The sequence below is a fragment of the Mesocricetus auratus genome, unplaced genomic scaffold, assembly GCF_017639785.1.
Source record: "Mesocricetus auratus isolate SY011 unplaced genomic scaffold, BCM_Maur_2.0 Super-Scaffold_100023, whole genome shotgun sequence".
Lineage (NCBI taxonomy): Eukaryota > Metazoa > Chordata > Mammalia > Rodentia > Cricetidae > Mesocricetus > Mesocricetus auratus.
This window is the reverse complement of record NW_024429204.1, coordinates 8,455,829-8,470,963: the sequence shown is the minus strand read 5'-3', so window position 1 is coordinate 8,470,963 and position 15,135 is coordinate 8,455,829. Positions and strand designations below refer to the sequence as shown.

The window sequence follows — 15,135 nt, the reverse complement described above, 5'->3', positions numbered from 1 at the left end:
TCTAACATCTGGCACGATTTTGAATAAAACGAGACCACACTATCTAGTTGAAAATAGCACCAACTTAGCTTGCCTGTTCTCTAATTTGAAAAATTTAGAACTCTAGGGGGCGTACTTCTACAGGCTTGTGAAGGAAAAGTACAGAGCTGATCATGAAGGTTGTATTTTTATTTCAAGTCAGTGACAGTTAAATTATGAATTTAAACTAATCAACTAAATTTGCAATTCATTAATATACTAATTACAAATGCAATGCTATTAACCTAAATTAACACCACAGAATATGTTATAGAATACTCAACATTTCCGTGCGGGAAACCAAAGACTGGGAAGCCTATAGCAGTTCCCACTTCAAAATGAAATGAGATATGTAACTACTTCAACACCTTTAACTGTCCTGCCTTAAAGGTTTTCTCTTTCTCATCTCTATAACAATGCTTTTGTGCAGACAATGGGCCATATGGAGTATACATCATTAATTTTTCTATTTAAAAATTATTCTGCATATTCACAAAAACAGTATCATAGCTGCCAAGTGGCTGTCAGAAACACTGAAGTTCCTGACACTGCAGGGTATGTTTGAAGTTCCTTTTAGTAAGACATTTATATATGTGTATGTGTATAGACACATATTACGTGTGTGTGTGTGTGTGTGTGTGTGTGTGTGTGTGTGTGTGTGTGTTTGTATGTACACTCCAAACGTTTTTGTCACCACCCTGGCTCCCCACCTGGAATTTGTAATTTACAGAATTGCAGGCTTCCGCATCCCGGGAGTTTTCTTCAAGTCACTGAGCAGTTATCAAACAATGGGGCTGCACTGTCTCTGACCCTCTCTGATCACTGAGAATGACAGGTAGGCCAACGAACTGAAATCCGATCCCAAATCGGCTGTCACTTGAGCCCAACATTGGACATCAGAGGTTCCTCACTACGCCTCTGGCGACCTTCAATTTGATTTCAGATTGATGCAGACAGCAGACACTGTTACCAAGGGGTTCACAACATGGCACCTCTTCATGTAATTCTCCCCATTTGCCTGAATGGCACTCAGAAAGTGATTTCTAGCAATGAGCTTCTAGTTTAGTTTTTTGGAGATCGAAATCTATTAGAAATCATAGAAGAACATGACTAAGGTTCAATGCTCTTGCTTTCTGCTGTGATCACTGGGATACAAAGCATGTATCTTCTGCATGTCATGTTGGTGATGACAGCTGGGTGCAAAAATTGTAAATATGAAAGTATATTGATGTGTACTTATAAACATACAGACATGTTTACATATGAACACCAATGCCTGCTTTATAAACATCTACGGTTAGTGATGCTGTTAAGAGCAATGAATATAGCTGGGCGTTGGTGGCACATGCCTTTAATTCCAGCGCTCGGGAGGCAGAGGCAGGTTGATCTCTGTGAGTTCGAGGCCAGCCTGGTCTACAGAGTGAGTTCCAGGACAGCCTCCAAAACAATACAGAGAAACCTTGTCTCGAAAAACCAAAAAAAAAAAAAAAAAAGAGCAATGAATATAAATCAAAATAATTGAGTCCAACTTCTGATATATTAAACAGTAATGAACTTGTTTACAAGAGAAAATTACTCCAAAATATAAAACGCATATACTTCATTTCTGTAGGATACTACCTTGGATGGAAAGGTTTGTGGTGAAAAAGTTTGAAAAAAAAGAAGGAAAAAGCATTAAAAGAAAACGTAATACAATGACCATTCACATGAAAAATTTAAGACACAAAGAGCATAGCACACAGATCTCCACAGCACCAAGCTGCTTCCAGTCTCCACGGTCCAGCAAGAGTCTAGTTTAGCAATGGTTTCCCCATTTTAGCGGCTCTCAGGACTACCTTACAGATACAAGATACAGTCAAACATAAATTGCTGGGATTAAAACACAAATTGCAGGGTGTAGCTCACTTGAAAAACCATTTGCCATATAAAGTGTGTTCAAGGCCGAGCCTTGAATTTGATCCCCATCCTACTCTCCCAAGTCACATGCAAACTACTGGACTCCATTTTCCAGGTAGTAGATCAATGAAGTAGGGTTCCTTCTGCACTCTAATCATATGAACTTGAGAACCATCATGTAAGGCCTCTAAACAGATTAGGTTTTGGAAGTGACTTCCCCTTGCAATTTTTTTTTTTGCTAAGGAACGAAGATGTGAGGTCACTTGTTCTGGAAGTATATTTTATTAATCTATACCTCACTGCGAATAATGCATTCTATTGTGTGTTATAGGTATTGGATGGAGGCCTCTGCACATGCAAGGCAAGCAACAGACTAGAGCTACAGCCGACCTTTGTTTCGTGAGAGAAGGTCTTACTTATGTTGCTCAGCCCGGCCTGGAACACAAGGTTCTCCCATTTTCACTTCCAGAATGTTACTTTCCTAATTCCCTTACGTATGTACTATACGCAGGCAGACGTCTAGAACAGCAGTGAAGAGTATCATCCATCCATAGAATCAGACAACATACTGAGGGCAAGACAATCACCCCAACAGAAGGTACATAGCATGTGAAAGATTCAGAGCTAACCATTTTCTGTTTCTATTAGCAATTTCTGAAAGGCAGCTACTCGGCATCCTTGTCAGCACACGGCCCTTTCATCTGTAGCTTATGTATCCTAACAGGTGTCCAATGGTATTGCATACAGTACCTTAAGTTACACATAAGCAGTAACAGGTACAGTGTTTTATATGTGCATACTTGACGTCTGCACAAAGTTTTCTGTGAGGTGCCTGTCGGGACTCTCCTGCACATGTCTTCAGGAGTTGTGAGAGTTCTCTATACATTGTGGACACAAACATTTTGACGTATGTTTACGGTCTCTGTCTACACCTTCCATTATTAGTCTATTTAATGGGGTCTCTTACAGGGTGAGTTTTCAATTCTGACAATGTTCAGTTTAGAAAAACACTTGGCTGTCACTTGGAGGTATCTTAGCTTAACTCCTGCTCAAGATTTCCTTCTTCATTTTCTCCTAAGTTTCAGAGTCTCACATTTTTATATGGCCCATTTTGAGTTAAACTGTTTTATAAAGTAGGTTTTGCCACAGAGGTTTTTGCTGTTGGTCTTGTTGACTGTTCCAGTGAACTTTTTAAAAGCTGTCCCAACACAATTCCGCCATTGCTTTGAACACTACTGTCAAAAGTCAAAATTCCATACAGCTCTGGGTCTATTTTTTGGTTATCTCACCCTTCTGATCTACATGTTTACCCTCCTATAGAAAGGGCCCTGTTCCCTGTAGCTTTGTGTCTGAATACACAGGTTTACAATCCTCCAGTCTGTTGCTTGCAAATGCTTACACTCCTCTGTGGCGGGGCTGTTTCATGTACTGTAGCATCAGCCTGTGAACCTGCTTTTCTGACCCCACATTTCTGTTTGTTTCTATTCCTCCTGTGCCCTGAAACTGACATTCTTATGATTAAAGCTCAGTCTGCTGGATTAGAATACAAGGTGCCGAGTGGCACTTTGTGTCTTCTTGTTTTAATGCCATGCTGTGAAGCAGCATCGCTGATGTGTCAAACCTAAGTTTCCACGAGCAGTGGGTATGTGGTCAGCAACACCCATGGTCAGAGACTTAAACAATCCAGTTTATTTTTCTCACGCAACAGTAAGCCAAGCAGTCGCAGGCCATGCTGGTCAGGAGTGTGGCCGTGCCACCCATCGCTGTCTAAGCCGTGGTCCCTCTCTGAACTGGAACTGTCATTCGCACATTTCCCACTTCATGGGTCTAAACAGCTGTTGCAACTTGAGGCATTTCTTTCTGACACCGTAGCTCAGGAAACAGAGGCCAAAAGCATCACTTCACAGAGCTTCAGCCTTTCCATCTTAAGTCAGGGCCTTCTCAGCAAGCTTCTGTGCATTTCTCTGGCCTAAGGACGCCTGTCACATCTCACATCTATGTTACCACGCATCATCTGTGCCTACATCAGTGTTAGAAACACTGCAACTCGAGTTTCTCAGTTGTATTAAGAGCCAGGATCCTGTCCAGTACCCAATAGCCTCGTGTCTAATAGTGCTAGAGCCCAGCCAACACTTTCCATCTAGCACAAGCTGTCTCACTGCTGACCATAAGAAGTGAGCTGGCTCTGTTCCCTGCCAATTATGATGCATCCTCTGGATTCTCTTCCAGCCCTAAGAAAAGGGAATTTTGTCACTACCTGAACAAAATAGCTCACTGTCAATAAAGAACAGAAAGCGTCAGTGTACCTAAGCAGAAATTTATAAATTATTACCATTAACAATGTCCTTAAAGCTCTTGGCAGGAAGTGACTTTAAAAAGTAAAAGCAAACCAAGGTAAGCAGCCACAGGAAGAACTAAAATACTTACTACACAAATACAAGTGCAGAAGTAAATTTTTATCTGGTGACTGCTGGGGAGGACATCAGAGGGAGGAAAGGTAACGAGACGATGTGCAGGCACTAGGTTCTTTATGGCAAACATAAATGTTTCATAATGCTGGAAATGTAGTCAGTGGGTTCATGTACACAAAAAGTCTGTCTTTGTGCTCACAGATCAGATCAGGAGTGGAAAGCTGTCTTCACATGGGCAGAGTTAGTTCACAGAGGAAACCAAATGTCTGTCCATAACTCAGGAGAGAACAAAATGAAAACTCCTATAACGAAGATTAGATGAAAGATCAAAAATAATTTACAGGGACAGAGAATTATTAAAACAGTTAAAAATGGCTGATAATGAAGACAGTTGTCAATTTTCTCCACAACCCCTAGTGACAGATGGTAAATAAACAGTCCTCAATAGACAGCTGCCTATTACTTAGTGTTCAGGCTTTTCTAACCATTAAGATATGCAAAATGCTGTCACAGGCAGAATGATGGCTATGCACTACACAAAGAAAGCAGTAAGAAACTGTAGTGAGGAGGTAATTGTATATGAGGACTATAATTATTCTATTCCCAAAGATAATTTAGATTTTTTTCCTTTCACCCCCAAAACTAAGTATATCCCAGTGATAACAATATCTTTCATTGATATTTCTATGTTCCTAAGTATACTTTATGTAATTCACAACTAAAAGTTGAAACAAACATGTGTAAAAAAGTTATTTCTAAATGTTCAGCCTATATTACCTATTACACATCAAACAAATTTCACAGAGATACTGCCAACCATAGAAAATGACATAATTTAAGCAAGACTCATTATCAGAACAAATTAAAAGAATAAAAATCCAAACAGCCCTCTGAAATGTAGAACAAAATCCCACCTGTCGCTATAATACTCAAATAATTTGTTCTGTAGGCTATACATTTTGGAAATTTCTCATCACCAATAAGAACTTAGCTGACAAATGTGCTTTACAACAACATACGAATTACAATACAACAAAAGAAGCCTGAATTTTCATGCACGAGTTTCATAAACCATGGTTTATTTAATAAGGTATATGGGGGTGATAAGACTGACATACAATCAATAGGTCTTAAATCTCTCTTCACGAACTTCCTCCATCTCCCCACTTAGCAGGACAAGGCAAGCTGAGGTTTATTTTAACACATTCTTGATAACTGACCTCTTTAGAGAAAGCTACAATGCGAGTAGCACTAGGCATTTAGTAAACAAATCACAGGCCAAGAAGTTCAACATTTGGAAAGCTAACGTCAAAGGGTTTCTAAAACCTTAAGACTGCGTGATCTGCAATGTTTCCAACATGTCTTCAACTGCCTTAAGAGAGTATTTGCTTTCCTTCTTACTTCGACCTGCAAACTAAAGAAAAAAAAAAAAACAATTCTATTAGTCTCAATATCATTGGAAAGTTCAAACATCACACTCATCTTCATAATGCTACTGAAAACAGTACTGTATCATTTGTGTGAAATCCCATGTATTTTTCAATATAACAGAAAGAGTTTTATGGACATTTGTATTAGGGTTTCTCTTCAGCTGAAGTGTACAAATATCTCACTACATACTTGGGCAACTTAAGTTGATTTTAATTTGGATGATAACCTATAAAAGCTTAGATTGGATTCAGACTCTACAGCATTTATGAACTACTGCACAACTTAAATGTTAGGTTCATTCATATAGAGGAAATGAGTTGGTATCTACTTGTCTACTCTACAAATAGATGTTTGGAATTCCAAGCAAGCACAATGTAAGTGAAAGGACTTTAATTAAACATTTAAATATAAAGGTGTAGAATCTCAAGATTATTACGAGTGAGACATATTTTTAGCATCTCAGATTTGTTAGCTAACAGGATGATATACTTTTTGTTTACTGGGATTAGATTTTATAATTAAAACCAAAAATAGTATATTAACTCTTAGGTTTGTATATGCAAAAGCAAATTCATAATGTATTACATTCAAAACTCATACACTTAAATCACTGGGAAATCACTGCAGAAAACCCCATGCTGATTTCAAAATGAGTTTCCTAACTGGGCTGACAATCACCATCATTTACATCAGCCTGATTTAACACAGCACATTTCCCAGATAAAGGAGTGTTCCTTGTGGGGGGGGGGGGAAGTCTACTCTATCTATAGTATTTAATTTCCCATGGCCAAGTAGTGACTAAAATGTGGTATTAACAACGTCTAGCATTTCTAACACACTTTCCAGCAACTGTCTTATGACAGTAAGTGCTTCATACCTGACTTACTATGTGTTTAATTAACTGAATCTGGCAAACTATTCATGAGCCGTCCAGGAAGACTGGACGAGCGGCACAGGCTACAGGAGCACAGGCTTCTTGACTGGTCCCTTCCTCTGACCTGACTATGCCCACACACGGTTGCTGCCGCAGCGCAGTCTGTCTCAGAGAAGAGACGATTAAAAGAGCATCTTAGAGATGGGTCGGGGGACACAGGGCACCTTGCCTTCCATAAGGCATCATCACAGCTTGAGCGAGGGAAATGTTCACAACAGCATGTATGTTTAGCAGTTACACATCACATGCCTCTCCCTCCACCACCCACCCGATAACTTTACATCTGTGACACTGAGCAAGCACAGAGAGGCTTTGCTTTTACTGCTTACTCAGTGTGAACACGAATAGCTCTAAACACAAAATTTATGGGCCAATTTTGATAAAAAGCCTTGAAAGGATTGGGGGGAAGAGTATAAAACAATTATTCTAATTTATTATTCTATAGTTATTCTAATTTCTTAAGAGCAAAGTGAAAATAAAAATTTTGCAATGCCTTAAAAATCGTAAGATTTTTAAATCTGTCTATCCATCTATCTATCTATCTATCTATATATATATATATATATATACACATACATAGACTTTTAAAAGTAAAAGTGTGGTTTTCCAAAGTTAGCTAATAAAAATACATACATAAAATTGTGTCACCACTACTGACAAGCACTACAATTTAGGCTAAACCAAGGTAGCTTATTTCTGTCAAAACACATTACAAAGTTGCAGATGTACATACATCTCATTTCAAGTTCTTCCTGATATGCAATTATTTAGTGTATTACAGAATTATATGGCAATTGAAATGATTAAGCCAGGACCTCATTTTTCCCCTCAAATCATGATTGATTTAATTTCCCATTTTGCAAAAGGACAGTAATAGATGCACTTCTATGGTCATAATAACACATGGATCGCAGACAGACAGATTAAGAGTATGTAGCTGAACATTGATCTGGAAGACTGTCATGAGCACTAAACCAATGCCTGTCTACTCAGATGCTAGAGCAGTTACCTCGTTAAAGAGCAACCAGTGACCACATCTTGTTTCATCAGGGGGACACAAAGAAAAACTGTTGATAAAACCCATTTTACCAAATGTATACCTATGCAGAAACACACTGCAGTAACAAATATGCAGTTTATGCTTTATACTGAAGTTTATATATCTTGACACATGTTCCTAAATTCTCAAGTGGATCTTAAAGATTTATCTAGTTACAAGAATGTGCGTCTGGAAATTATATTTCTCATATCATTCACAAATTTTGAATTTATTCCAGTGAAATTTACTTCAGCAAACTATTCATGCCTGTCCTGTGGATCTGAAAACAATAACAACAAAACTTACCAGAAAGAACACAGAAACAACCAAGCAAAAAAAACCTTCCTCCTCAAATGCACAGCCAGTGATGTATCCACTGTAAAACTAGTGATACATTGTCCTGGTGTGTTACCCATTAAGAGTGAGAAATTGAGCCAGATATGAGGATGTATACCTATAATCTCAGCACTTTGGAGCCTGAGTCAGGAGGACTGTCACACAGTCAAGGCTACAGCCTGGGTTTCACCAGGTCTGTCAGAGCTACAAAGGAAAACACAGACCCTCCCACCAACACAAAAACAAAAACAAAATCAAAATAAAACAAAAACGCACCTCATTAGATACTACGGAATTTACAGCGCCAAACCCAAAGCCTCAAGCACATAATCAGTTCTCGCAGAGCTCTTTCTAAGCAACAGTGAGGCTTTCTCAAACAAAATGGATCTAGTAAGATAATAGATGAGGGAAGGAGACACTGAGCTAGAAAGGAAGGAAGGAGGGGAGACAGTGGAGGAAGGGAGAAAATGAACACTGAAGAAAGGGCAGATGTCATGTAGAGCCTAAAAACACCAAAACAATGTCAGCTGTTGAAGTAGGGGGACCTAGGAGGCTTTCTGTCACTGAAAAGATGGGTAGGCGAAATCACATTCTTAATTAGTATAGAGTATTTTACATCTAAGACGAAGAAACAAGTAGAGACAAAAGCGGTATCAATTACATGAGATTATAAATAAAGAGGGTGTAAAACTCTAAGCACCTGTCTTTGCCAGAGGCATCATGTTGGGATTTAAGAATAGCAAACTTGACGGCATTGGAGTTCCTGAATGACAGCGGATGTCCTTTAACCAGTATGCCACCTGAGAAGACTATCTAATCTTTCTGTGTATTGATTTCCTCATTTGTAAAACAGAAGAGCTAGGGATACAGCTCAATGGTATGTAATCTCTCAATGCTGTGTAGGCAGTAAATGTCTCAGTCAAACTTTCAAACCAGAAAATATGGATTCATGGTTTTTCTCTTTAGTATATCAAACTAATTTTATGGAACAAGATTCATGATACATAATACAGACATGGACAAGAAAAATTAGACACCCACAGAGGTAAAAACTGACCCCTATTTCATAAAATTTCCCAGTGGACAGGTGACCTAAGTGGGAAATAAAAGATACAAGAGTATCCACAGGCTATTTTAGCAATGGATAAGTATCCACAGAATATACACAGTAAAAAACAAACGAAATTAGTGAATTTGAAGACATTTAACTCCATAACATCACCTTGTCAAACTTATTTGAAAGAAAATAAGGTGCCGAAATATCTGAATAAGCAGTAGAAATATATGCCATACAAACATCCAAAAGGAGGCATCAAATATCAAAGCCATATTTAACAGATAAGACGAGTTTATGAAATCAGATATCCAAATAGACAAGAAGCTCACGAAAATGTTCAAACTCACTACACATGAGGGAAATAAAGCATGAAGCCATGAACTGACACTGTACACACACCACGATGAGCTGCTGGTAAGACAACTCTCTAACGGTGTGGGTGGGAGCAAATAACAACCTAGAAAACTGTCTTCTCTATGGAATATACGTGCATTCTAAGTCAGTGCTACCAAGTGTATAAATGAACCAGATACATCAGAAAACAGGAAATTAAGTGAAGAATTATGCATAACTCTGAACAAGAGATAGAGTACACATTAACAATTATCTAAAGTGTGAGGCTTCAGCATGGTAAAAATGAGTAAACTGCAGATATATGTAAGAGCTACCTCAAACCTAGCAGTAAGTAAAACAGAAAAGGCAACATGAATACAATGTAGCTCTAGAATCTAGGAGGGATGGAGTCAGCAGTCTTGAAAAGGACAGAAGGAATGAAAATATGAAAATTGGGAGGACTTATTATGACATAATGTACTAGCCCAATAGCTTCTTCTGTATTGTCCAACGAAATGCCTATTTATAACCTGGGTCCTTGTTTCTACATTCAGAATAATTTAATAATAGCCGCTTTAAAAAATGTATTTATGCCATGTCAAAAGATCAATTTCTGGGTAGTTAGTTGTTTCTAATAAAACTCCAAATAATCATATATTGTACATACCATTAGCTGGTGTTGTTATATTGTTGGTCCTAGCTTTAAAACACACACACACACACACACACACACACACACACACACACACACACACACACACACAGACAAACTGACAGAGACAGAGAGACACAGAGAAAGAGAGAGAGACAGAGAGAGAGGGAGAGGGAGAGAGAGAGAGAGAGAGAGAGAGAGAGAGAGAGAGAGAGAGAGAGAGAGAGAGAGAGAGAGAGAGAGAGAGAGAGAGAGATCTGGGCTATTTATAAGCATTCTGAGTCATAATATGCTAACAGAAGTAAGATTTTCTATAATATATAATATACATAAATAAAGGTTATTTTCAATGGTATAATTAGGGGCACTTAACTTTTTTAATACTCCCAATCTTCTCCAACTAAGGAATGCTAAAACAACACTAACAACAAATGAACACAAGAGAAAAATCAGCCGTCAAATGACCTAAGCAAGTTTCCAAACATTCCAATGTAATCACGTGGTCAATGGCAGCAGGAGCTGCAACAGAGAAACAACTCTATGTGGGACCAAGATGAGAGAAGAGAATCGAAGACTTTACAGTAAACCCAAAATGAAGGATGACCGACAAACCTCAGTCCCCCAAAGAGTAAGCCTTGAGGTGACGAACTCCCAGAGAGCCTAGGACAGTTGGGAAGTGTCTTCACAGCCTCCATCACAGGCATGACAGGAAGCTGCAGGCAGGCAAATGGGACTAAACAAACGGAACGGTGAGTGACTGCAAATATGCAGCCAACACCTCTGCTTCCTGAAGCACGAATGCCTCGAAGCACAAAGAAAAACGCTGAACTCAAACGTCAGACTCAACAGGAAGGAAGAGAGTGGGGAGCTGGAGGAAGGCACGGTAGAAAGGAAGGAAGGTGGCGAACTGCAGAAGAGAACCAACTGTCTGCAGAGAGAGCATCGCAAGCTCAGAGCCACACCTGAGAATGCCAGCCCCACAGAGCCGTGCAGTCGGCAAAGCCAGGCCAGGCCTAACCATGGCAAAGACCAGGCACAGAGAGCGGTTGCAAAGGAGCTCTCTGCAACAGAGGAAAGGCAGAAGAGACGAGTCAGGAAAGCTCCCCTATCACAACCCAGCTCCCCTCCCACACGCACTTCCCAACAGCCCAGGACCCCATTCCAATGCGGGAAAACAAGAAAAAGAATGTGAACGACCTCCAAACCGCGTCATTATGTTTAAAAACTACAGAATGATAGAAAGAGGAGAAAGTGAGTAAGAGGCAGGCAGAGGAACAGCGATGTATTTATAACTGGAGTCTTGAAAGAGGACATTGAGCTCAGGAAAGAAATCATAAATCCAAAAGTATCTTTTCTCAAATAACAGGACTGAATCCTGTAAACAAGTATTCTGTGCATTTAAAATGACGACTTCCTTAAATGCCATCCTAGAGCCTTCATCCAGTGACTGATGGAAGCAGAGGCAGACACCCACAGCTAAACACTGAACTGAACTCCTGGAACCCAGTGACAGAGAGGGAGGAGTGATGAGCAAAGGGATAAAGAATGGGCTGGTTTAACCCCCAGAAACAGCTGACCTGAACAAGGGGGGAGCTCTTGGACCCGAGACTGACAGCTGGAAGGCCAGCATGGGACTGATCCAGACCCCCTGAATGTGGGTGTCAGTGATGAGGCCTGGGCAACCTATGGGGCCTTGGGTAGTAGATCACTATTTATCCCTGACATACAAATGGACTCTGTGTGTCCATACCACAAAGAGGGATACTCTCCTAGCTTGGACTCTTGAGGGAGGGCCTAGGCCCTGCCCTGAACAAAATGACAGACTCTGGAGACCCTCTATGGGGAAGGGAGTTGGGATAGGGTGGAAGGCTAGGGGGGGGGGCTCTGGGGGGGAGTGTAGGAGGAGGGGAGGGAGAGGAAGCTGGGATTGACATGTGAAACAAGCATGTTTCTAACTTAAAAAATGTAATAAATAATAATACTAAGTTAAAAAAAGAAAAAACAAGAAATACTGATCCAAAAACAACCAACAAACTATATCACAGACCATTGAATTTAAAGATAAAGAGAAAATTCCTTTGGGCAACCAAGCAAAAACTAAATCATTTGAGAGAAAGTTGGGATGGCATTAGATTTCTGGACAACATTCGATCCATAAGTCGTTGGGAAAAATACATTTAAAATACATGAGTAAATGTAGCCAAAAAGTCTATTAACTGCCAAACTGTCCTGTAAATATAAATGTGGTTTAAAAAATATACAAGCAGGTATTTTTCTCATGAACAAATTTCCCATGAAAAAAGTTTACTGAACAAAAGAAAAATCCCCTAGAGAAGAATCCCAGAAAACTAACAACTAGAGAAGCTCCCCCACAGCTCTGAAGTATCACAGACAGTGCAAGCTCTAACCCGAGGTCTGTTTAGCTCCCTGGTAGGCCTTTCTTCCGCCTCTCTTTACTTCCTACGAGACTTGCAATCAAAGCGCATTCTCACATCCAATATGGTCCTAAGCTGCAACCTCTGGTTGAACTTCCGAGTTTTATAACTCCTTTATATTTAAAAAGTGAGATGTACGAATTAAAGGCTAGTTATGTCATAAAACTAATAGATTGCTTTGTGGGGGAAAGGTCATAAAGAAGACATCTGATAAAGGCATGAGGCTTTAGAAAAAAACAAGAAACAAACCTCCGACAACAGACATTTGGCTTTGTCGTGTCCAGAGACCAGAGTGACACGGAACTATATCAACTGCTCTCCACACCACAGTTGTCAGCACTAACCTGATAAGCCCTGTTTATTTGATTAGCGGCCCAACCAGCGTATCTGATGTTGTCCTTCTTCATTTTTGCACTTGCCTTTGGGTTAGAAGCAATATGACTTGCAGACTAAAAACAAAAAGGAAACAGCGAAAACAAAATTCTTTTCTAGTTAAGATAATAAAAAACATGCAAGAGTCACAGCTGCAGAGAGTTGATAACACATTTTAAAATACTGAAGCAAATCCATTTTAAAATAAAAATAACGCTGAATGAAATCAATACTCAAAAATTACAATGTAATTTAAAATGCAGTATAATTCCCAAAATAACAAGACTAAGAAAATGTTAAAGTGTATCTGAAATTACTTAATTTTATGTTCACATCAGCTCTTAAAGATAAAGTCTCTATCACTATGGAAACATGCTTTCTAATTCAAAGCATTTTCCTTAGGGTATTGATATGCCTTGCTACTGAAAAACATCAAATCACCAGTATCAAATACTAACAGGAAGAACCTCAAAAACAATTTAGCACAACTTCCTATATTGACAGGTGAAAAGCCATTCAGGCCAACAGAAATACTCTAACCTGATGAAAACAAGTTAATGGAGGTCTGTGGCGTAGAGAGGACAGCGCTCTGTCACACCCTGTCCTCACACTACACTGAAAGCTTCCAACTGGGCTCTGCAGAACTCAGGACTCACTACAATCTGATCTGCCTCTAAAGATGATGTAGTTTCATGAGAGGTTCTTAGCCTAGAATCTACAAAACAACCTATAAACCTTCATTAAAAGGCTGGTTTAAACAGATCTTTATATTTCTGGGAAGAGGAAAGTTGAACTCTGGTCCTATTACTAAATATATCTATTTTTGTAAGGGTCTGTGAGACTCAGGAAAGGTTACATTTTCCTTTTATACCCGGTCTCCTTCAGTCTCTCTACTCTCTACTTGGCAGTCAGTGGGCTATCTGTATTCCTGTAGCAAATTTTTACAGCTCTATGAGTTATCATCACATTTTGGTATCTAAATCCAGGTAATAATACAGGGTTGACAGACTGAATAATCAAACACTGGGGTTGGAATCCCAGCTTAACATAGGAGCTTCATGCTCAGTTTTAGGTAAATTAATTGTGTTTGCATCTCAGTTGCATGGTTTGTGAATTTCAGGTAGCAATTAGACCACGTGTTTAAACGGTTGATGTGAATACCTACTGATTTCAAATGAAAGCTAGCACTCAGAGCAATGTCCAGCATACGGGATACTCTACACAAGCAAGTAGTTCTTGGTAAAAGCTGTCATGGAGCTTTAAATATGGCCGCTTGATTTACTAGATACTGCTAACAGGTGCATCTCCAAGCCACCGTTTGTTTCTGGTAGAATCAAAGAATAACGTCCTCAAATTCTTTCGAGACATACTTTAATCATATTTCTTTCCTAAAAATTATTTCATTTTTTCCCTATCACTGTATTCATAACTGATTCTCTTTCACGGTCTTCAACAAGAAGACTGTAATCAAAGCGTTAATAAAAAAGACTAGTATAATATTGACAACACTAGTTAGACTCGGAGGATATTTTAAAAGAACACATAAATTTGAGAGGGAAAGTGAGGGGGAAGGTATGGAAGGACTTGGGAGGGAGTAGAAGGTGAATTTTATTAAAACATTTTATTCTTGTTTGAAATTCTCAAGTGAGAAATTTTCAAAAAGAAGGGAAAACAAAAGGCAAATCACAATTCCAAAGAATTGTTATTTTCCCTGCCTTTCTGACTGCAAACAGGTGCTCATTTTACAGACATTCCAAAGCTCGGCGAGTTCTCTGCTTCCCATAGTTCTTGCTAACCATTGATGTTGTAAGCTCTTCACGGGGCATGCAAAATGATAACTAGGGAATCCCACAAATTATTTTCAAACTGTTTTTCTACACCTTTAAAATACTTAAAACTTGGTATACTATAGATTGTACTTTCTAGCAATTTTTATTGGCATAGCTTAAAATATCTCTTATATTTATGAGTAGGGAAGACTTAGAATATCACAAGACCATCAAACAAATGAACAGTATTATCACGCTTTAGCATCTAATATTGTTCAATTCTGATATGCCAAATTTATCTCAAATGAAAAGTCAGAGAGCAAAGATGTAGGAAAAATCACAACTAAAGCTGCTTTGTAACTTCTTGTTCACAATTAACCATGCCCCTCAATAGAGTACAAAAGGCACGCAGGGAGAGATTAGGGGGTTTAAATGCCAGACTCTGCAAAGTA

General features: G+C 39.1%; 1 protein-coding gene across 2 annotated transcripts in view; it reads right to left on the bottom strand.

Annotated features, from left to right (window-relative positions):
- Positions 1–5,387: 5,387 nt before the first annotated feature.
- The window catches only part of Emc2 (ER membrane protein complex subunit 2), a 34,614-nt gene continuing 24,866 nt past the window's right edge, over positions 5,388–15,135 (bottom strand). For both annotated transcript variants that reach the window (XM_005072622.4, XM_021228708.2), the window contains 2 exons: positions 12,887–12,991; positions 5,388–5,739 (listed from right to left, as the gene is read on the bottom strand). In XM_005072622.4, coding sequence (XP_005072679.1) covers positions 5,653–5,739; positions 12,887–12,991 — 192 coding nt within the window. In that variant the 3' untranslated portion in view covers positions 5,388–5,652. The remainder of the gene's footprint in view (positions 5,740–12,886; positions 12,992–15,135) is intronic.